At 50.2% G+C, this 22,259-nt stretch overlaps 8 protein-coding genes across 8 annotated transcripts; 4 read left to right on the top strand and 4 right to left on the bottom strand.

The window, feature by feature from the left end:
- Positions 1 to 1,026: 1,026 nt before the first annotated feature.
- Positions 1,027 to 3,140, bottom strand: has1 (ATP-dependent RNA helicase HAS1; the record flags this gene model as incomplete). The annotated part of the gene is made up of 5 exons (XM_033554459.2): positions 1,027 to 1,278; positions 1,349 to 1,609; positions 1,667 to 2,306; positions 2,364 to 2,445; positions 2,510 to 3,140. The coding sequence occupies 5 exons, from the start codon at positions 3,138 to 3,140 to the stop codon at positions 1,027 to 1,029; spliced, it is 1,866 nt and encodes a 621-aa protein (XP_033410350.2).
- Positions 3,141 to 6,969: 3,829 nt separating this feature from the next.
- On the top strand, positions 6,970 to 9,197 carry ALT_5765 (transient receptor potential ion channel family protein; the record flags this gene model as incomplete). Its single annotated transcript, XM_033554458.2, has 2 exons — positions 6,970 to 7,342; positions 7,405 to 9,197. The coding sequence occupies 2 exons, from the start codon at positions 6,970 to 6,972 to the stop codon at positions 9,195 to 9,197; spliced, it is 2,166 nt and encodes a 721-aa protein (XP_033410349.2).
- Positions 9,198 to 9,942: 745 nt separating this feature from the next.
- Positions 9,943 to 10,749, bottom strand: ALT_5766 (putative U1 snRNP complex component Yhc1; the record flags this gene model as incomplete). The annotated part of the gene is made up of 4 exons (XM_033554457.2): positions 9,943 to 10,262; positions 10,326 to 10,409; positions 10,489 to 10,617; positions 10,683 to 10,749. 4 exons carry the CDS (start codon positions 10,747 to 10,749, stop codon positions 9,943 to 9,945), a joined length of 600 nt encoding a protein of 199 aa, XP_033410348.1.
- A 1,146-nt stretch (positions 10,750 to 11,895) lies between these two features.
- ALT_5767 (glycoside hydrolase family 16 protein) lies at positions 11,896 to 13,146 on the top strand (the record flags this gene model as incomplete). Its single annotated transcript, XM_033554456.2, has 3 exons — positions 11,896 to 12,245; positions 12,299 to 12,749; positions 12,802 to 13,146. The coding sequence occupies 3 exons, from the start codon at positions 11,896 to 11,898 to the stop codon at positions 13,144 to 13,146; spliced, it is 1,146 nt and encodes a 381-aa protein (XP_033410347.2).
- A 3,340-nt stretch (positions 13,147 to 16,486) lies between these two features.
- Positions 16,487 to 16,972, top strand: ALT_5768 (DUF3602 domain-containing protein; the record flags this gene model as incomplete). Its single annotated transcript, XM_033554455.2, has 1 exon — positions 16,487 to 16,972. One exon carries the CDS (start codon positions 16,487 to 16,489, stop codon positions 16,970 to 16,972), a length of 486 nt encoding a protein of 161 aa, XP_033410346.1.
- A 1,042-nt stretch (positions 16,973 to 18,014) lies between these two features.
- On the bottom strand, positions 18,015 to 19,532 carry ALT_5769 (actin-related protein ArpA; the record flags this gene model as incomplete). The annotated part of the gene is made up of 3 exons (XM_033554454.2): positions 18,015 to 18,077; positions 18,141 to 18,455; positions 18,513 to 19,532. The coding sequence occupies 3 exons, from the start codon at positions 19,530 to 19,532 to the stop codon at positions 18,015 to 18,017; spliced, it is 1,398 nt and encodes a 465-aa protein (XP_033410345.2).
- Positions 19,533 to 19,947: 415 nt separating this feature from the next.
- Positions 19,948 to 20,674, bottom strand: alg13 (N-acetylglucosaminyldiphosphodolichol N-acetylglucosaminyltransferase catalytic subunit ALG13; the record flags this gene model as incomplete). The annotated part of the gene is made up of 3 exons (XM_089599961.1): positions 19,948 to 20,086; positions 20,140 to 20,278; positions 20,374 to 20,674. 3 exons carry the CDS (start codon positions 20,672 to 20,674, stop codon positions 19,948 to 19,950), a joined length of 579 nt encoding a protein of 192 aa, XP_089455838.1.
- A 330-nt stretch (positions 20,675 to 21,004) lies between these two features.
- On the top strand, positions 21,005 to 22,216 carry ALT_5771 (mitochondrial 37S ribosomal protein mS35; the record flags this gene model as incomplete). The annotated part of the gene is made up of 2 exons (XM_033554452.2): positions 21,005 to 21,557; positions 21,618 to 22,216. The coding sequence occupies 2 exons, from the start codon at positions 21,005 to 21,007 to the stop codon at positions 22,214 to 22,216; spliced, it is 1,152 nt and encodes a 383-aa protein (XP_033410343.2).
- Between the last annotated feature and the right edge of the window lie 43 nt (positions 22,217 to 22,259).

Raw genomic sequence — 22,259 nt, forward strand, 5'->3', positions numbered from 1 at the left:
AGGAGGTTAGTTTGACTCTCAGAAACTCATTTCCTCCATGCTGAATCAATCCCCAATCCGATGGGGAAATCTGGCACCTACCAAAGGCCGATCAGCCATCGCCAGGACGACCTCGTGTTCTCTGCATCATTGGACGTGATGGGTCCATATGCCCGCCAACTCATCACATCCCACCTGTAACGCCCGTGATGTGGTTGGTTGATTCAATGCAGTTTCCCCAGCCACCGCGGCCGACCTCACCAGCCACCGGGTTCTTGTTTGCAGCTTCGGGTAACACCATCCTTCTTTTCACTTTTCAAAGGCAAAGGAAAGTTTAGAGAATAAGCAACGTTTAATCGGATGACCGGGGAATTTTATTAGTCACATCCGATCGCTTCGGCTCGTTCGCAAGGATGTTTACGTCTTGTGCCTGAAAATACTGTGGTTCTCCGTACAGTCAAGTCAATCTTGCATATCCTCGGTTCCCTGTACTCTTTCTACACATCCGATGAGAGGAATAGAAAAGCAAAGGCCGGATGGGTTACTTGCATAGGGGCAAATCCTGGTGCAAGATTGTACCTTACATGGGTCACCTTGCATCAAGTGATCAATCGATGCCTTTTATAAAGATATGGTTATCTAGTATCGGCATTGTGACTCCGATAATTCGCCCAACGTTCGGACAGATGCTCGTCTCTCGTCTTGGCTTGTTATGTTTTTGTTGTAGAGTTAGGATCCAGAAGCGTCGTGAGCATCTGATAGGGTCGGGCTTAAGAAGACCGTGAACTGATGTTTGTGATTCTTGCTGAGTTGTAGTTAAGTCGGACGATGTCGAGCCAGAAGCCCACTCGGTGCTTCGAATACATTTGGTTACCAGAGAACCGTGAAGGAAGAAACATAAGATGACTAGATATGTAGACAAATTATATATCCACAAATATGTATAAACTCCTGCACTCCTAAGAGACATGACGCCAATACTCACAATGATCACACAGGGTTGCTTTTAGGCTTTCCAGAGACGCTCTATGAACAGATCATAGTCTATTAGTCTTCATGCTTCCGCTTGAATTTTAATCCTTTGCTGTGAGGCTGGCTGCCGTAATTGCGCCGCCCCTGTTGCTGCTGCTTCTTGTCGCGACTGAGACTAGCTCCCAGCTGAATGTCGATGCGTGGTGGAGTGGAGAAGCCGAAGCCCTTTGCGACCTTGACGAGATCGAGCTTGTGAACGTCGAAGACAGAGCGAAGGGAATGAGAGGCATATGCCTGCAGGTACGAGCGGTAACCTTCCTTGGCGGACTAGATCGGAGTCATGTCAGCATGTCGCTCGTCTACTTAACTGGAGTCGAAGGTCAAAAGCGCAACTCACCTTGTTCAAATAGTAGTTTTGGCCAATGAGCTTCTCGAGTTGAGATTGAACGTTGACGATCTTGTTCGCCGGGAATTCGAACTCGACCACGGGCACGCGTGCTTCCTTCAGATGCTTCAAGAATCCGACTTCGGACGGCTGCAGGAACATCAAACTGCGACCCTTGGCATTGGCACCACGAGCGGTACGACCGACACGGTGAATGTAGTCTCTCGGGTCATCAGGAGGGTCAAACTGAATAATCCAGTCCACAGCGGGGATCTGAAACGATGATTAGCATAAAGCAGACAGACGATGCGTTGTGGAGTCGTGACTCACATCCAAACCTCTAGCAGCCACGTCAGTGCAAATTAGGGTACCCTGCTTGGCGTTGCAGAATTCGAAGAAGGTGTTGGTGCGCTTCTGCTGCTTCTGCTTGCCGTGCAGGTCGAGCACCGGCAGATCAATGTAGTTCAGAAGTTCGGCGTGGTACTTGACGCAGTTGCAACTTGAGAAGAAGACAATAATCTTCTTCTTGAGGTTGCGCTTCAGGAAAGAGAAGAGAAGCAGAAAACGCTTATCCGCCTCACAAATGACGTAGCCTTGTTCCAAACCTTCGACCGTACTGTGTTCCTTTCGGTGGTCGACGTTGATATAGAGAGGACCGGGCCGAAGGGAGATACGCGCCAGGTCCTCGACCTTTGTCGTCTGGGTGGCAGAGAACAGCATCGTCTGTCTCTCTTCGGAAGGCAAGATCTTGACGATCTGGCGCATTTCATCTTCGAAACCCACTTCCAGAATCCGATCCGCCTCATCAATCACGAGTGTCTTCAGATTCTTGAAGATGAAACCTTGAGTATTCTGCAGATGATCCAGCAGACGTCCCGGGGTTGCGATGAGGAGGTTGACACCCTTCATGAGCTTCTCCGCCTCCGCTCTCCGATTCGCACCTCCAATGACGATACCGTATGTTTGAGAGCTATGAGCACAAGTCAGCAACTGCCGAGTACTAAAGTCGGTGCTCTAAGTCACTTACTGGTATTGACATAATTCTCTAGCCACACCGAAAATCTGAAGGGCAAGCTCACGTGTTGGGGAGACGACAAGGACACCAGTACCTGTACGAAAAGACATCGGTCTGTCAGTAAGCCGCTCTCAGATAAAACGAAAAGATATTCTTACCGTTCCTAGGCTTGAACCGTAACGCGCTCAGCATCTCGACAGCTGGAATCAAAAAGGACAAGGTTTTCCCTGAACCGGTCTTTGCGGCACCCAGAACATCCCGACCGGCGAGAAGTGGAGGAATCGTTCGTCTTTGAATCTCGGTCATAGTATCAAAACCCATATCATTGATGGCCTTCAATGTCTTCTCCGATAAACCCAGCTCTGTGAACTTCTGAGGCTCACCCTCTACCGTTGGGAGACGAAGAGCGTCCGCCGAAGGAAGATCTGTGGACTCATCCTTGTTATCCCCGGCGTTTCCATTCTCAGCTTCTGACTGATCGGCGACATCGTCTTCGTTGTCGTCGCTGTCTTCGTCGGCTTGAGAAGGAGCGCCCTGTTCTTCCTCGCTCTCATTCTCTTCGTCGCTGGATGCGTGGCTGACCTTGCGCTTCTTCGTGGATTTATCCTGTCCATTCTTCTTGCTCTTCTTAGTATCCTCCCCCTTCTCAGAAGAATCGGTCACAGCTCCATTCTCAATGGCAGGCTGAGTAGTCGCATCGTCGGTCTCAGCTGCTGCACGAGCACTTCCACCGTGCTTTCTCTTGCGCTTTTTCGTAATCGACTTCGCTGTATCCACAGGGCCCGGCATCTCGACTGCCTCGTATCGTAAAAGAGACGAGTTATGTCTGGGGTCCGAAAGTGGTTTGGTTAAGAAAAGCCTAAGCTGTGAACTGACAATTTTCTTCTATTTTCCGTCTTTCTTTTTTTTTCTTTGGGGTCGACCCACTGCAAAAACTCCTCGTCACGTGCTGATAGGCACTGATAGTTGTCGGATGTGTCAGCATCCTTGTATGCCACTTTCCTAAGGCATCAATTTGTACAGATCCTAGCCCATTCCAAGATCCATGAGATTTCCGTTAAGGTAGTTCTATCTTTGCTTCATTTTGATACCTTAATTTGTACTTTCGGCGAGGTCGATCTTAAATGTTGAGATGACATTATATCTGATATCCTACGAGCCTCTTTTCGAATCCGCCTACAGATATGAAGTCCCCAATCAATGACATATCAATCGATGTACTGCGCTTGTCCCAGCGAAGCATGCTGAGATTGGCAGCACATGATCTGATCGGAATAAAGACCTGAGCTCGCTCATGCTTGGACTAAGCGAATGAGCAAAAGATTTCATAGGGAGCCTTGCCGCTTTGCCATGCTCTTTTCCTACTTTAGCTTCAAGGTTGTTTTCACAGATCTAGACGCATCTGACCTTGCCATCAAAGGGAATTTCGTTATCTGGAACCACGCGGTGCAAAGAGTCAATCTCTTCGTGAGTTCCACGCGAGTCAGAGCCAAGCCCAAGGGATGGATTGTGACGAATTAGGGGACATCTATCCTCCGAACTGACTGGTTTCTCTCGGTAAGACGCTCTCTTTCGACTTCAGTACATGGTGCTGATTCCGAAGCCGAGATTTGGCCAGTTGTACTTCGAATCGCATGCATCCCTGTTACCGAAACGTCCTTTAAGGATCACAGGGAGAGCTGTATATCTCAAGCTGCAGTGCTTCCTATTATGGCTGAGGTCCCATCAACGCTTCCCAATGAAGGCATAAGAGCGCATGGCAACTCCTGCTACTAACACTGTCATTTCAGCGGGGGCTGTGCACTATAGGAGCGGTGAGACCTTGGGAGCCAAGATACATTCAACTGATTAATTTTGCTGCCTCGAATCCAAGGTAAGGAGTGCTCAGTTTTCACTTGTAGCCGAGTACTTGGCGGCGCATTATGTATTGAATTCAGTCTCGGCTAGATGTAAGAAGAATAAATGAACAGTGCATGGTGTTCCAGAGCCATAATAAAGAGAATCGTCTATGCAATTTCTATTACGAAGTTTGAAGTGAGCATATAAAGCTAAAATTAGAAATTCCTGCTGCCTATGCTTGTTCAAGTCTTGGAGTTTCACTGTACTGAAACTGCATTTGCAATTTTCTTTGTCCTTGAGACTTGAGTGCATGGGGGGCTGCAGTACGGAGTACTATTCCTTGATTTCCCTCTCTGATATCATGAATTGTTGAAGTTGTCATCGTATGACGAGTACAAGTGCGAGCCGCGAAGATCGGTGAGGATGAACGTCATGGCACGCATTCCAGTGGGAGGATCGGCTCCAACCTCCAGCCTCTGATGTAGATCAGGGACGGTAATGTGCGACTATCACCGGACCATGATGCTTGAGTTGAAGTAGTATCGCGTGCATTATCCTCCAGATCATCATTGCCAAATGAAACTGGAAATCATGTATCTCTACCCATAGACAGAGCTGACATTCTAATGTCTGCTACCGAAATCATCGTTAAATGCGCCAAGGAGTCTTTTGGAGGCTGTGCAGGACGCAGACATAGGCGCTAGCCAGATTCGTATGGGGGACGATTCAGTTATGTTTACCTCTCTAGACTTTACATCAATGATCTAGTAGTATTCTTGTTTGAGAGAGGGCATTCAAATAATAATGTCAATGTCGAAAGGAAATGAATTTTGTCATACATGAAAATCAAACACTGATATAACCTCAGCCTCGAGCTTAAACCACAGTTTGCATGATCGCATTAAAGTTTGAGTGGGTGGCGGAGTTATTATTAGCATCCGCTTGAAATAATGATCCATGGTCGCGAAAGAGGACCAGCAGGAAGACCGCTACCACAATCAAGCCTGAGGAAGTCCACAGTCCACATCCTGTCAATACTTGGCCTGAAGCCCTGAACCAGTCTCAAATGATAGACGCTGGACGTGGCTGGGGTGATTTCTAAGAACGTACAGTAAGGAAATAGAGAGATGCTGGATCGCCAAGGCGAGTAACGATGAGCGTATCACTTTCAATGGGACAGATCCACTGGTGCCTTTGGAAAGCTCGATGGATGTAATCTCGCAATCCGTGGGGTCCTTGGTACTATCCAGGATACACCCAGCCTTCATGAATGACAATACTGCTCCCTTTGTCTTTTTTGGGGGTTTAGTAGTATTCCAATCTCCCCAGAAAAAGGCAAAGAACGAATCAAAAACCTCACCAAGCTGAAAAGATCTAAGTACTTCGTAGTACAAAGGATATTGTGTTCCTGTTGCCGCCGACGCAAACGCAAATTTGAAATGGATTAAAATTATAACCAATGATCTGGTGCTCTGGTCCAGCAAATATGCCGCCCCTGAGAGACGCGCGTGCATTATTGGGACACACAGAGGCTCAGCACGGGCTGGGTTGATCTGCTCTGGTGGTGGATGCTGTGGGTGGTTGTCCGCCAAGGGAACTTTGGCGAGACGGTGGTTGAGGTACCTACAGAGCATGATCCGAGCATTACGGCAGTTTCAGCAAGAAATTCGATGGCTGATACGGTCATCCATCATCTTGCGCATGTAGACTTGTCATGCTGAAGAATCTTCGGCATAAGGTAAAACCTAGTTCCTTCCCTGCATAAGTACACTGTAGACTTAATCTTCCAATATTTCCTTTCCTTCCCTACCCCCCAAAAACCTGTCTCGAATTGAAACTGCAGCAAATCCACTCGACCCAAAGACAGCTGCCTGATACTCACTCTGCGACCCTAAGGGACCTTAATTAATGAATGCAGTGATCACCTGTCATTGGTCCACCTCACAACACAACCCCCGTGCTGACTCAGCTGTCGAGGGTGTTTCATCGGCATTCCTGTGGTCTCTCCTGCGACCAGACCTTCTGTCCCATCCACACCCCCCCCCCGTTTTCTTGTGTTTCTGGAGAGGTCAAGAGCGAAAGGGTGCCAATTTCTATCTCTCCTACTACCCTCGTTCTTTTTATTTTCTTTCTTTTTGATATCTCTCTTTGCCGCTTCTTGACTACTCGTCCAAATCGAAGCGTCTTGAGGGAAAATAGAAAGAGACGGATAGAGAACGACGGCCATCATATCTCAGGGAAACCCCCGTCCCCTTGGTTGTCTTACCCTCTTAGGCTATACACTGTGTGTTCGCCGTCCCGCTCGCTTCAATCGTCCTCCAACGACTTCAATATCGCTCTCGACACTCTTTTATATACACTGCGACATTCGTCACTCTTTCCCGGAAATTGTTATCGATCGCTTCGTCGCCGTGTCGATTCGTGCGATCCTTTCTCTCGTTTACCTTGCCTAGTAGACTCGCGCTGGATATCGGTCTATGGTCCCTTCAATGACTTATTGAACAACAAGTCGCAATACAACCCGATCTTACTCGAACAATCTTGAATCGGCACTTTATCTGAATTGCTCGTCACCCTCGCTTCCACATCATTACAATACAACCTGTGGTCGATACCACATTGCCGCATCCGGCCGGTCCACACTTGGTACTCTGGAGTACCACCTCCCATTCGACAGTGGTCATTCCAGCCTTTTTGACTGTGCTCTATTCTCGCCTCCATCCACGAACTTCTTCCCGCTGTCAAGTGCAAGAACACAGCTCGACAGAGCCCTGCCACCATGCGGTTAATATCGCTGATCATCAGCTTGTTCGTCGCTTTTCTCGCAACACCGCTTGTGTCTGCGACTAAGCTCATCGAGTCCAATGCCCTGAACCTGTGTCAAGACAGTTCGAACTTCACAGCAACATTCTTCAGTGTCACTTTCACGCCCAACAATCGATCATTAGCCTTTGCCTTTGATGGAGTCGCTGCGATCTCCGGTAAAGTTACCGCCGAGCTTGTTCTCACTGCATATGGATATGAAGTAGTGAGGAAAGAGCTGGATCCTTGCGAAATGAATCTGGCGGGTCTTTGTCCAATGAACGCTGGCCCCATCGATGTGCCCAGCGCCAATATCATCGTGTCGGAGGATGTGGCTAAACAGATTCCTGGTGAGGATGCCTACGCTGACTGCTGTCTGAAAAGGGTGTAATCTCTCTAACCATACCATTAGGCATCGCATACACGGTTCCAGATCTTGATGCCAAGGTTCGGATTTATATCAACTCTACAGAGACTCGCAAGAGTATCACTTGCATTGAAGCTAGTCTATCGAACGGCAAGACGGTTTACCAGAAAGGCGTCGGTTGGACAACAGCTATCATCTCCGGTTTGGGTCTTGCTGCTTCCGCAATCACTTCTGGTCTCGGTCACTCAAATACCGCCGCTCATGTCGCAGCCAATGCTCTCTCTCTTTTCGGCTTCATGCAGTCGCAGGCTATGTTCGGCATGATCTCCGTTGCAATGCCACCGATTGTCGAAGCATGGACGCAGAATTTCCAATGGAGTATGGGTATCATCCACGTTGGGTTCTTGGAGACGCTTTGCACTTGGTATCTCCGATCGACCGGTGGAACACCTTCAACCCTTTTGTCCGAGTTGTCTACCACTTCCGTCGAAGTCCTGAAACGCCGAAAACGTTCTGTTGAAGCTACAACGAACCTGATGAAGAGGGGCGTCAACGAAATCGTGAAAAGAGCTACTGCGGCCAACGACGCGGCTACTTCCTCAACCGTCGTTGTGCGCGGCATTGATCGTGTCGGCTTCATAGCAGGCATTGAACAGACCAATATCTTCCTTACGGGTCTCATTTTCTTTGTTTTCTTCGTCTTCATAGTGATGGTCGTTGTCGCCCTCTTCAAAGCCGGGTGTGAGATCCTCGCGAAGAATGGAAGGATGAAGAGTGACAAGTTCTCTGATTTCCGAAATGGCTGGAAAGTCGTGGCACGAGGCATCCTGTTCCGACTGACCCTGATTGGTTTTCCCCAGATGTGCGTGCTGTGTCTCTGGGAATTTACCCAGCATAACTCGGCCGCTGAGATGGTACTGGCGGTTATCATGTTTCTGTCAGTGCTCGGCGCTCTGGGCTGGGCTGCTTTCAAAGTGATCATCCTGGCCAAGCGGTCGGTTGTCATGCACAAGAACCCAGCATACATTCTCTTCTCTGATCCCACATGCCTGAACAAGTGGGGATTTTTGTACGTGCAATACCGTGCGACTGCCTACTACTTCGTGGTGCCGGTTCTAGTGTACCTCCTTATCAAGGCCATGTTCATTGGCCTTGGGCAACCAGCTCCTGTTGTACAGACCGTCGCCCTGGTCATCATCGAGGCCGCCATGCTCATTGCCGTCAGCGTTCTGCGGCCTTGGATGGACAAAAAGACGAACATCTACAACATCACTATTGCCGCCATCAACTTCGTCAATGCCGTCTTTTTGCTGTTTTTCTCGGAGGTCTTCAACCAACCAGGTCTCGTTACTGGTGTCATGGGCGTTATCTTCTTCGTTTATAACGCGGTTTTCTCGCTGATTCTATTGATTCTGGTGCTTATCGCATCCATCTACGCCATTGTATCGAAAAACCCTGATACCCGTTACCAGCCCATGAGAGACGACCGCGGCTCGTTTATCAAGTCGCAGAGCCAATTGACTACGGAGCTGGACGCCCTAGGTGCCACTGCACGCGGCGATGTCAAGGACACGTCCTACAAGTCGAGTCCCTTCGACGATGACAATGGTTCTTTCTCAAGCGGCAACGGAGCCAGCATTGGACGTCAGAATCTGCAAGCATCTCATGATACGACGCCGCACCGCCAAGCTCCAGTATCTCCAGTTGACCCTTCGGTACCTCTATTCCCCAGCGATGGACGGGGACCGCCTAATTATGGACGTTCACCATCGCCAATTCCCTACCGCGCCCAGCACAATGCCAGTCCATGGCAGAGAGGGGCCGGGTATGATCATTAGAGGATCCCGCTGACTATGTTTTCTCTGAGCCTTTCTGGAAATGAAGTTATGGCGTAAGCGCGGGAGTGGACTGACCAATCGTCCTGCCCTCTGAACTCTGATTTTTTTCCTTTTAACCCTTTCGTAGCTCATCCACCCTTTCTACCTCCGTTCCTTTTGCTTCATTGTGATATACTCCAAAATCCTTTTTTTTTTTTTTTTTCTTTTCCCAACCTCGCTATTGATCTTACTATATCCTTACTGGATGTTCTCTTTTCCCCCTTGCGATTACAGCTGGCGTTCTGAAGCATTGGATTTGGATATCGGGACCTGGGTTTGTGGACATTTCCCAAGTATTTTAGGGACCTAGAGTCGTTTGTGCTCTGCATTGTCCGGTGGTGTATCATATCGCGGTTCCATGTATGGACAGGAATCATATTGCTAGAGCCTGCGTGAGACACGCATGGTATCCTAACATGCTCATTATTATAGAATACGTCTGTGGTCACCACAACTTGATATCAGCGTGGACTCATGTTGGAATGATAATAGACCCGCCTAAACGTCAATGCGAGGTTCGGACATAGATGCGTGTGGCAATGGTTATATTGCAGTAAGAATGATCATTGTCACTAAATGCATTCGTATAACATCCTGTTAAACCACGCTGAAGTAGAACAAATAAAAAAAGTTCGTAGAGATCTACCGACACGAAAGCCCGAGTAACATCACAAGTAATACACCACAATGACCAGCCGGAACTCAATCATCGCTTTTCACCTAGTCCCGGAGGAGGCCCCGGCAGAGTCGAGGAGCCCATCCCCGGCGGCGCCGGGGGACCCGACATACCGGGCCCAGGGCTCGGGCTGAAACCAGGCTGGCCGGGAGGAGGTACGGGAGGGAATCCCCCAGCGCCGGGAGGAGGAATCTGGAAATTAGGCGGGAACCCGCCTGGTGGTGGGACGGGGGGGAAGCCTTGACCGGGGGGCATGTGGCCGAGAGGCGGCGGGGGAAGACCTCCTGGGGCGCCGCCTGGTGCTGGGGGGAAGGGAGGTGGGAAGGGGAGGCCTCTACCGCCGGGTGGTGCTGTGGAGAGTGTCAGTGATAAACAGAGAGCAGAGAATTGGGATATGGAGGGTGTGGACGTACGAATGGGCATGCCTGGGGGAACTCCATTGGGCCCTCCGGGGGGAGGGATACCGAATGGAGGAGGTGGGAGTTGACCGGGGCGACCTAAACCAGGGATATTGGTAAGTATCTTTCCAAAACAAGAGAAGAGAGTTGTCCCATGAGCTGGGGTATGTTCGCGTACCAGGAAATCCGAATGGTGGAGGAAACGCGCCTGGGGGAGCCATGGCAGGGTTGGGAACAGCTTGGCCCTCGGCAGCATATGAAGACGTGATCGAGTCAATGACGGATTGTGCCTTTTCCTGTCCAATCTCTGTACCAATTGTCAGCACCGTCAGCGACAGACTGTGGTTGGGGAGAGGGTAGACTTGTGCATACGTTGATAGTATTCCACCACGTTCCTCAAATGATTCCGACCCGCATTGTGAGCCTTACGCACGCTCATCGAGTCGTGCGTGAGATATACATCGCAGTAGTCACCTGTATACAGAATCCACTGTTAGAATCATTGTAGCTACACTCAAGCTGTATTGATAGACGACTGCTTCGGATGCGATTGCGCATCCGAACACCTGATATGTTCCGACGGGAAAGAAGGCCTACAGAAGAGTACGGCAAATGTCAGCTTGGATGTTCATATTATGGGAAAGGGATACTTATATTTTGGCATTTTCAAATTGTAGAAGCGATCGCTTCTGCAATCGTTTGGGAGAAGTTCGAATGGGTGGCGCTCAAAAGGCGCGTTGCGCGTGGGACAAAGATTGCGCGCTGAGACAAGACGGATTGCGCTGATCGAATGAGTAACTCTCAGATTGCAGTACAAATCTTGTCTCGTTTGTCAATAGTTCGGTTGCTTGCAACAAAGTCCGGTTGGTTAATTAAAGCATTGTCGCAAGTAAATTTAGCTACGGAGCCTAGAGATTCGATCCAACGGAGGTTATCAGAGCGGTGGAAAGTGGCAGAATATGATGATGTCCTCAGGCTCAAAGGTGTCAAGGCTAGCGACGCTGCCTGAAAGCAACACCATGTTATGAGGGTACAATGATGACGATATCCAGTCGATTATCTCAGTCATGGCTAATGATATTCAAAGCAGTACGCCGAAACAAGGCAATTTGGAGGAATTGCGAGCTAAAGTTTAGCACTGTCGACCATCACTCGTTCAGCAGAATAAGTCAACATTGCCTTACCATGCGCTGCACGTCCTGATAGAGCTCAACTGGGATGGATACCCGAGCCGAGCGAACAAGTGTCGTCCCACATTTGCATTGCTTCCTCACTCAAGGGAGGATATCCCCATTTGGCCATATTAAATGACAAGAGTTGTTGGAGCTGTTTGCTCGTGCTTAGTAGATCAGAAGCGTTATCTGATGATTCCCACACTGGTATCTGCCTGAACCACTCTTCATAGTTAGAGCGATCTGTGGTTGAGCACCGTGAGAGATCCGGGGAACCTCTCTGAATCATCTCAGTTGTGATTCATTATGGCGTCGATGCGCGACGTGTCAATATGTTCATCGACGGACTGTAGTGTGCTGCAACTGCTTCACATTTGCAAGTCTCGAAACATCAAGATCAGAAGTTAGCAGCCATGGCCGACTCAAGCAGTTTCTACCAAGGAGAAGCATTATACAAGGTTGAGAGAAACCCAACATCTCATGAGATTCAGTCAAATAAACCTTGCAAGGACGACAGCCCAGCTCAGTGTTCATGCTGCAACCCAAGCGGATGGCGCCGTGCAGTCAAGATCCTCGTTCTTGTTGCAGTGCTTTTTGCAGTTCTAGCTGGAGTAATAGTAGGCATTGTCCTTGGAACGAGGGATACTCGATATCCAGATTATTTACCTCTTGACTATTTCCTGGTGGACGAGTACCACCCATCCTCCTTCTTTGATCACTTCTGGCACTTCACAGACGAGGACCCTACCTATGGATTCGTCGAGTAAGTAAATAAGCTTAGGCAGTCTGCATTGACCTCGCGCTTACAATCCACAGGTATGTCAATCGTAAACAAGCAGAGTCCCTCAGCTTGATACATTCTACAGATTCATCTGTAAGCATAAGAGTCGACAACAAAACCCGCTACGCACCCCGAGGCAGAAAGTCCGTACGACTCGAGTCTAAGAAAGGCTACGACACGGGCCTATTCATCTTTGACATCATCCACACACCCTACGGCTGTGGAACCTGGCCCGCCCTATGGCTAGCGGACACATACAACTGGCCACTCAACGGCGAAATCGACGTGCTCGAAACAACAAACCGAGCTACAGAAGGCAACGTGGTCACCCTGCACACCGACAAGGGCTGCAGCGTCAAGGGAAGACGGAAGCAGCTGGGCAGCGCGCAGTACTCGGCCTGCGACGATAGGCACGGGAACGCGGGCTGTGCTGTCCAGGCTCGCCCGGCGACGTATGGCGAGGAGTTCAACGAGAATGGCGGTGGTGTATGGATCCTTATCCTCTGCCTTTTAAGGTGAAAACACTGACCCGTTCCAGGTGTACGCGGTTGAACTCCGAGAAGCAGGAATCAGAGTCTGGGTTTTCCCTCGCGGTTCCATCCCAGACGACATCTCAAATTCGGAGCGCAGGCCTGACCCGTCCACTTGGGGGACGGCTCTGGTTGACTTCCCCAGCACACACTGCGACATCGCGTCTCACTTTAGCAACCAGAGCATCATCGTCAACATTGATCTGTGCGGCGAGATGGGGGCCCAACAGGAGGACTACAACGATCTGTATGATTGTCCGGCAACATGTGAGGAGTTTGTCGCTCGCAACCCGCAGAATTTCTCGCAGGCTTATTGGGAGTTTCGCAGTTTTCGGATCTATCAGACGATGTGAACGGGGGTTGCTAATTTGACTCGCTATACTTCCGTAGGTTGCTGAACTTTTGCGTTTATTGGATGACCTGCGACTGGCTCGCGGGATCTTGCTTTATATACGGACTTGCGGGGGCATATTGGTGATTGCCGCTCTTCCTGGCTTATCTCTTAGCGCAATTGATACTCATATTGATCTTTTTTCTACTTGATTGCAGGTGAGCGTAGTACTCTAGTGCGGGTGCTAGTATGAAAGCCTAGCACAGAGTAAGAAATGCAGGTTACCCGAACCCTAACAACAAGAGGCCTTGTATAAATCACGCAAACCTGATGGACAACTCGCCATGACGTGATTTAGGATGAACGAGAGTCGTGCTACTGAGACTACCATAGTCACGTTCCCACTCCGCTCCAGCTGATTTGAGTGACAAACTGACTTTGAGGCCTTAGGTCTGTCAAGGATCCAGCGGGAGATTAACCAGTAGTCGCCAGGAACCGGAGCGGTCAAAACCCCAAGCCGGCCCCAGACCGGGGGCATTCTGTTACTTAAGAATATGCCGGCCACAGAGTTCTAGTCCCTCTGATCTTCAAGCTTTAGCTAATATTAATAATGACTTGGACGACTCCAACTCCGCAGTATGATGCAGGGGGAAAGAAATGCCGCATATTGGGGATGTGGCATGTATGCATTTTGTACGACTGTGACACCGGATGCTGATGTGCATGCTGGTGCTACACACAGCGCAAATGGAGAAAGGGAGGGTAATGGGGCGGTTTTGTTGGGAAGGTGATCTCCGACTGCAGAGACTGGAAAGTATAGTTGTTCTGCGGAAGTCTGTTGGAGTTTGAGGAAGAGGGGCTCCCCAAACGCAAGTCCCCAAACAGTTAAGCAGCAGACTACCTCAATAGAGCAGGAGGAATCAAATCCAGGGGGAAGGGGATCTGCCACAAGGGGTGTTCAACACTTTAGACCGCAATAAACAATAAGACATACTCTGCTGGTGAGCTCACGGGGAGATATCACGGGATGCTGACAGCTGGTGGTGCCAGCATGACAGTTAGGGATGTGGCACGCAGCCACGCTGGGCTGGGGCTGGAAAATCCGGGGAAGGCAATTCAATTTCCTGTTTCAGCTTGTCAGGCTGGAGAAGCCTCGGAGTGCTCGGTTTGGATTGAATGGACCGGCCATTTGCCGGTAAGGTGATCCGGTTGCTGGTACTGGTCAGTGGCACTCGGCGAGAACCACCAGTGACTATCCGTTTTGTCAAGTTGAAATGATGACTGGTAAAGGCAAAGTGCAAGGCCAGTTTTGCTGGTTGGAGTCGCAGAAAAACTTGCTACCCCTCAGGGGAAATTGATTGGTCGAGAGCAAGTGGGTTACAGAGGGAAAAAATAGAAGGAGAGGAAAAAAAAAATTTTTTTCCCTTCCGTGCGTCATTTCTGAGATCCACTTTCTGTCTGCACTCTGCAGTCCAGGCTCTCCCGGTCTGGGGAAAGCTGTCCTCTTTGAGCCTAGTGTCTGTTCTCCTGTCGATTTGCGGTCAGGACCTGTCATAAGTCTCTACCACAGTACGGAGTACTCGGTAGACAGGAAAGCCTGAGATAATCGAGGTAGCAATTATGATGGTATCAATTACGAATAGCTACCTTCCGTGAAACCGATGAGGATTGCCTCAAAATGAACCAGATACTTGGTAGAATCCAAGATTGAGAGGATTCTATAGAGTCTTCATCCTTGACCGATCGCCCCTGACTTGATCCTGGCGCTAGACTCGAGCAAGGTTAGTTGGATCTACAAATGCCAAGTCCTTCTCCTCCAAGACACCACTATTGAAGACTCTTCTCCTGAGACGTAGTCATGGGATGGTTTATTGTCTGCCCTGAAAATAGTGCTATGATAGTAGATCCATCACCAAACGCTCAGCCTCAGAAAGGGGTAGGTACAGGGAGAATATTCTGTAGCCTGCCATGGGGATTAATGATGGCATGGAATGTCCTAAGAGATGGCAGTTTCTACGACAAGAATGATGCAATTGTACATGGATTTCGGTACATGCGGGGTTTTTTATTTAATTTTATTTCTTTTTGCTTTTGTCCCAAACAACCATCCATAGTCCAATAACAATAGGCCATGTTACATTTATCTTATACTACATAGAATTGGTTGTAGATGGTGAGGAACAATAGTCTGAGATTCCCCATGCAGCCTTCACCAAATAAAGATGCCACGAGACTACCTTAATTAGGATTTCGCCGCATGATCCGGCCCCCAGGAACTGCGACGCAATAGCCAACGGAGAGGATCTAAAGCATCGACGGAGACGGTGAGGAGAGGGAATTGGAAACATCGTCATTCAACCATGTCTAGAACCATCTCCTCTCCTCATCGTGACCGAAACCTGGATTGCTTTGGTGGCATTTTGGGAAAGAGGCGAGTGCTCAAAGCGACTCGTGACTGTCCATCCAGCAATTTCCATTACCCCCAGAAAATTGGTGGTGGCATCTGATTGGCTCCAAAGGCCGTTTCTGTTACGTTTGCCACGCCGCGGAGGGACGGTGTGCTCGTCAGATGATCTCCAGGAATTTCTTAAAGCAGCAAGGGCTGTTGGCTGCCAACTGGACTTTTTGCCCAATAGGAGACTGACCGGCTGACACAATTCAGGAATCTTAACTTTTGATTGGCTGTCGCGCCGCTGAATCAGCGACTTATTCTTGCTGCCGCCTTACAACCTGCCGAAGAACCGCGCGCATACCCTCGGAGGCTTACCTGATACGTCGACCGTGAGAGAATTTTCGCTGGGGAAATTTTTTTCGGTTTTGACGACTAGAACTAACCGCCAACTCCACTTGGTTATCCAATATCCACAAACAGCACCGCGTGTGACCCTCTGGTTCTGTCCGTGACTCTTGTGCCTGGCAAGGAGCGCCCCAGCTGAGGCACTAATGGTGCAATTTGGTGCAATGATGGTAGACCATGACGGCACAAGGGGGCATAACTATATAAAACCTTCCCCGCCAGAATGTTTGGGTCCCATACTATACAGTCTCCATACAGCAAACAAAGAAATTTCTTCTCCTCATTACCTCGCGTCCTTTAATACTCCTCGCTAAACTTCTCTCTTTGACGTCTTCTTCAACCTATACAAACGTATTTACTTGATATTCGAGCATTCTGCTTCTGCGTGCTTGAAGTCGCCTACAATTCCGCGCGGTCACGTCAGCTATAGACTAGACGTTGAGATTCATCCATTAGATGGTTCTTTGCTGAGAGTTGGCTCTTGAGTCAATCGCATGATCCGCATACCACGAGCTTGATTCGAGTATAATCCGGTCAAAGGACATCCATCACCACTACCGACATTATGCCCGCGAAAATGAACTACCGCGTGATTGAACCTCACCCGTCCGTTCCTCACACCAGCCGTCCAGCCCTACATACAGCTCGCGGAGGCGCTGGCAACGTCATCAGCCTGAAGAACACCAAGACTACCGATTCGCAAACAGCCACCGGCCCCGCCTCCCTGACGCGCCTGGATTCAAATGTCCCGAGTACCTTCAAGTCAGGCCGCGGCGGTGCAGGGAATGTCCGCAGCAGCAGTGAACGGGCGATCTTCAGCTTCGATGAGGAACTGGAACGGGAATTGCGCCGTGCCGCTCCTGTCTACCACGTCGGCCGAGGAGGTGCCGGCAACATGATCTACGGTGATAGCTGCAGTAGTGGCAGCAGCATCCTGACTCGCAAGTTTTCCTCGAGCAGCACGGCATCAGCCAGCAGCACCGGCTCTACTCGAGAGAAGGCCCTTCGTGGCCTGGAGAAGGGTTGGGGAAAGATCAGGGGTATGGCTTAAGGGGTCGCCATTCCTTGCATCATGCGCCGCGCCGCGCTGCGCCTAACGACATGACGATTTACGACCAACAACCAAAAAAAGTTTTTTCTTTTTTCGATTATCATCTCCTTGGGGAAGTTAACTATCACCTACGCTTTTCTTAATCCAACTTCAACATTCTTCGTGCGATATGATTGCTGTGGAGCGTCCTGGCCAACAATCCGCGGCTACAATCTATCCTTTTGCTTCAACATTACTGTATCGATCTGATACCCCTGCTACTATACATCTGAAATCTGCTTCCGTTGTCTATGATTCCCCAAGGATTTTCAGCATCCATTGCGCCTATCTCCCATCATTCATACCATTCTGTTTCTTCAAGATTATTCAGCGTGATTGAGCCATGCCAGATTTTTGGATTGGCATCGGGGAGGCCATCTGCATCTGCATTTGCATCTGCATCCCTCATGTATCTTAGCTTAGCGTAACACTGGCGTTGGCCACACCAATTGGAAACAGGAAACAGATTTCTGCTACTGGACCTTTACTTGGATTTTTTAAGTAACTTGTACTCTGTAGTCCGTAGACCAGACCTATGTACCCGTACTCGTACGACATGTCGCTCATTACGTCTATATTCCAATGTCAATTATGTACAACATCTGCCTTCAAACGGCTCCCACTGATACAGTACAGGGCAAACACTGCCTGAACATAACCACCCCCACTGAAGCGTGAAGTAAATTACTTGCTCTTTGATCGATTCGGGCAGCGGGACATGGATTTCATGCATAGATTTGAGGCGCTATCATCTGGTATGTTGCATTGTGCCCAGCAAGAGAAATAAAAGGTATAGTGCGTGATGGGATTGAATGATGCATCAATGGCTTAAGAAGAGGGAAGAAGAAGGGTATCAAAAGCCCAAGCCTAGCCGCTACAGTTGTGGGTTGACTCAATTGAGCCTGGTGGACTTGGTGGCGGCTGGTCTGGCGTATACGGCCAGAAGGCAGAGGAAAGAAGAGGCCGAGGACGACTACCGCATTTGCTGATAGGAGAGACATGCTTAGGCGAATTTCCTGTGGATGATCTCCGGGTCTTCGTGCCATTCGTCTGCGCTTACCCACATCTGAGGGAGCTGTTAGTTGGGGCTGTTTTGGATATTGGGTCTTGGGGGGTGACTTGGACGTACCTTTCGGAATGTGCTGAGCCCGGCGAGGATACCACCGCCGATCCAGGTGGTGTATTTCCGTTCTGCCGGCGCAGAGATGCGGATCTTCATGTCCTCTACGGCCAATCTCTTGATCTCGCGCATTAGCCGGTCGGGGAAGTTCTTGCACAGTGTTGAGCCCCCTGAGAGGACGATGTTGAGGTATAGGGATTTCCGGAGATCGAGATCTGTGCGGGTGATGGCGTCTTGGACGATCTGATGAACGCCGGGGTATTCCAGGCCGATGAGCTCGGGTTCGAATAGGATCTCGGGGGCTCTGTAGCGCTCTTGTCCGATCTACTCTGGTTGATTAGTTCCGGTTCCCCAGAAATTTGACTGTAGACGGGTGCTGACCTTGATCTTGTGCCCATCAGGCAATACGTAGTCGACGGCTTTCGCCTCCGACTTGTGGTAACTGTTCATCCAGTCCTTCTCTTCCCGCTTCGGATCCAACGACACGTAGCAGACCTTCTCCTTGATCATCCGCACGACCTCCTTCTCCGCACTCGTATGCAGCACATGCCCGTTCTTCCGCAGCAGCAACTGCAATTGCTCCGTGACATCTCTCCCCGCAACATCAATCCGCCGTATACTATTGGGAATTGCGAAACCCTCAAACACAGGCACCGCATGGGACACCCCGTCCCCTGAGTCCAGCACCACGCCCGTCGTGCGCCCGGACGCGTACAGTGACAGCACCGCCTGGATGGACGTATACAGCGCCGGCACATTGAACGTCTCGAACATGATCTGGGCGGCAACATCGCGGTTCTTGCGCGGGTTGAGCGGCGGCTCCGTCAGGAGCACGGGGTGTTCTTCCGGTAGCGTCTTCAGCTCGTTCTCGTACACGTAGTGCCAGATTTTCTCCATGTCGTCCCAGTCCGTCACGATGCCGTGTTCCAGTGGGTATCGGATTTTGAGCAGCCCGCGCAGTTCCTGTGCTCGTTGCCCGATAAACACGTCGCCCTCTAGACCGCCGGCCATCACCCGGGGGTGTTTTGGCCGCCCGACGAACGAGGGAAAGAAACATGAGGGGATCTCTTCTCCGGCGAAACCGGCGCGGATTGTGCCGCTGCCATTGTCGATGACAATGGGGGCGTTGTGAAGCGTTGCCTCGGCCATTGTGTGAGAAGAAGCGTTGTGTTTGGGGAGGAAGTCGGTAGGGGGGAGGCGGCGCGAATCGTGGTGACAATGGCCCTGAGGCCTATTCTTGCTGGTTGTAACTCGTAAGACCGGTAGACGTGAAAGATTATAACTGTCAGCTTGTGAAATGAGTTCTAGTTCATCAGCGTGGACATTGGCGATGTACGCAAAATAGTTGTTTTCAGAGGGGATGTTATCCCGCAGCTCTTCGCGTCCGCTCAAGTTTCCCATCAACAAGGAGCTTGGGCCAGCCGACTATCGCTGCTACAAAGTACCTCTACAATCTATTCGCCCCGACGCCAAAAATTTAACATAAAACATGACAATGGCGGAATCTGAAGGCCTTAAAACAATACGAATGCCTAAACAGTCAAAATCCAATGTTCATGAACGGTCGTCCGCTAACAAAACAAGGCATCGGGCTTTCTTCTATCTGACCGCACGGCTCGATCGACCAACAACTGCCTCGAGGCCCGTAGACGAGGCACAAAAGCTTGGACCAGATATCCTGAGGTCAAGCTTGGAGCAATTCCAGCAGTTGGAAGCACCGCAGATGAAGGAGTAGCGGCGACGCGATTGTTCGCAGTTCATATGAAAGTAGCCAAGAGGTAGCATAAATCATCATTCATAAGGGAGTTGATGGTATTCAATCCACAAATCCCATCTCATCAGACATTACTTGCTCCAGTGTCGGCTGGCTTTTCTGGCCAGGGCCACGAACAGGCGGCCACCTTAACATGCGAGCTCGTAGTTGTTCAGCCTGATGCAGTGCTTGGCAAAGATTTCTGCAGGGTAATTAGCAAAGCCTGATGCACATATAGCAGAACCTGAAACGTACTGATAGTGACTAGCAACCACGTATCCTTGTTTCTGTAACTGGCGCGCTAGTTCCTCTTGATGGTTATCCTGAAGAGAAGGATTGGGCACGACAACGAGGGGAATGCCCATCCGCAACACCTCGAGAATAGTGCCGGATCCTAACAAGCATTCCATGTCAGATATCAGAGGATGCCAGTGCTGGGTAACGGCCAAGAAAGATGATCCAAACCTGCGTGACTGATAACCAACCCACCACTTCGTCCTTTACTTATGTCTGCCTGAGCCAATGCAAACTCTCCACCCAACCCATGCTCGTGGAAGGAGAAACCACCGATATCTATTCTGCGCCAGGGCCTGCGCTCAGGTGGATACTGCTTGAGGAAATTATCATAAATCGCCGCATTTTTGCCGTATTGTACCAGTAAATGCGAGTAGCCATTTTTCTCCAGGGCCGTCACAAATGAGGGATCCAGCGCAGCGCGTACAAGCTCTTCAAAAGAGGCAGTTGCGCCGACTGTCACAAAGCATACTTTGGTCGCGAGCTTCGCTGACATGACCGCAAACTAAGTCCCCAGGAACTCCGTTTGACAGGGAATTTGATCGATGCTATGACAGGGCCGCAGGAGCATTTCAGCTCCTAAGCTAGATATGCCCTTTGAATAAATATGCACGTCCGTTATCGACCAACATCAAGGTCAGACAAAGGAGATGATGAATGGTTGTTGCAGTACTTTGCAGTGATGTATTGATATGATGGCAGCAGTGAATGCGCTTATCCCGTTTAGGCTTAGCGTTACCATGCGAAGTTCATCCGCAGAAAACATCTCCGACATGCAAATCCCAGGAGGAATTCGACAACCCCCCACGGCCAATCTTCGCCCGCAATGGCCTTTGTCGCAAGATATCTGGGCCGTACGGCCTTTTCGGTCGCTCGGAGAGGTCCTGCTGCTATTCAATCCCGCCCCTTCTCTGTCACACCCTTCAAATTCATGCCGGAAGATCCGCCAATTACCAAAGAACCTTCGCCGGAGGATGAATTGCCTGACGTGCCGGAGTACTCGCCGAATCTCCTCAGCAAGGAAGAGCGGTCAATGTATGATATGCTATCCCCGGAGGAACGGGAGGCTTTTGACGCGGAGCAACGTCGGATGATCGAAGAATTCAACGACCCGCAAGTGCGAGCGGCCAAATTTGCGGAGATCGAGAAGAGTGTGAGAGACATAGAGAAGGAAGTAGGGTTGCGATTTGAGGATGTACCGGACAAATCCCGGGGCTTCTGGGCGGAGGAAGAAGACGATGAATTCGGTCTTGTGGAGGACGCAGACGACGATTTCCACGACGACGAGATCACCTCCATGGCGCACGCGGAGGTCGAATTGCACCGCGAGATTCGTGAATATGCTCGCATCGCGGCTTGGGATATGCCTTTACTGAGCAGTAAGTTCCGACATTTCTAAGCGACTATGGTTCAATGCTAATCTGGCCTCCAATCCCTAGAACTCGCCAAACCTTTCACCCTTCCTCCCGAAACTCACATCCTTCGCTTCCGCTACACCACGTATATGGGTGAACAGCATCCAGCCGAGGCCAAGGTGGTCGTCGAATTGGCCAGCAAGGATCTTGTCCCCAAATATCTCTCAGAGGAACAGCGCCAGACCTTCCTTAAACTCGTGGGAACCCGCTACAACCCCGATACAGACATTGTACGCATGTCCTGCGAGAAATTCACAACTCGCGCCCAGAACAAGCGATACCTGGGTGACATTGTCAACACCCTGATCAAAGAGGCGAAGGAAGGCGACTCCTTCGCAGACATCCCGCTCGACCTCCGCCACCACAAGCCCAAGACTCAGCTGCGTTTCCCTGAGGAGTGGACGATGACAGAGCAGCGGAGGAAGCAACTCGAGGCCACACGGAGAGAGAGACAGCTCAGCGAGCAAACACGGCGGGCAGTCGTGGATGGGAACGCCATCGTTGCACAGGCCACTCTTTCACTGCCTTCCTTGAACCCTGCCTTGAGCGCCAGAGCCGCCGAGGAGCGGGAGAAGGTTGCTGTCAAGGTTGGAGCCAAGGGCATGAAGAAGAGAGTACGCTAAACCCTCGATTGCGGTGGTGTATTGAACTTGTCTGGTTCATGTA

The sequence above is a fragment of the Aspergillus lentulus genome (assembly GCF_001445615.1).
Source record: "Aspergillus lentulus DNA, contig: Alt09, strain: IFM 54703, whole genome shotgun sequence".
NCBI classification, from domain to species: Eukaryota; Fungi; Ascomycota; class Eurotiomycetes; order Eurotiales; family Aspergillaceae; genus Aspergillus; species Aspergillus lentulus.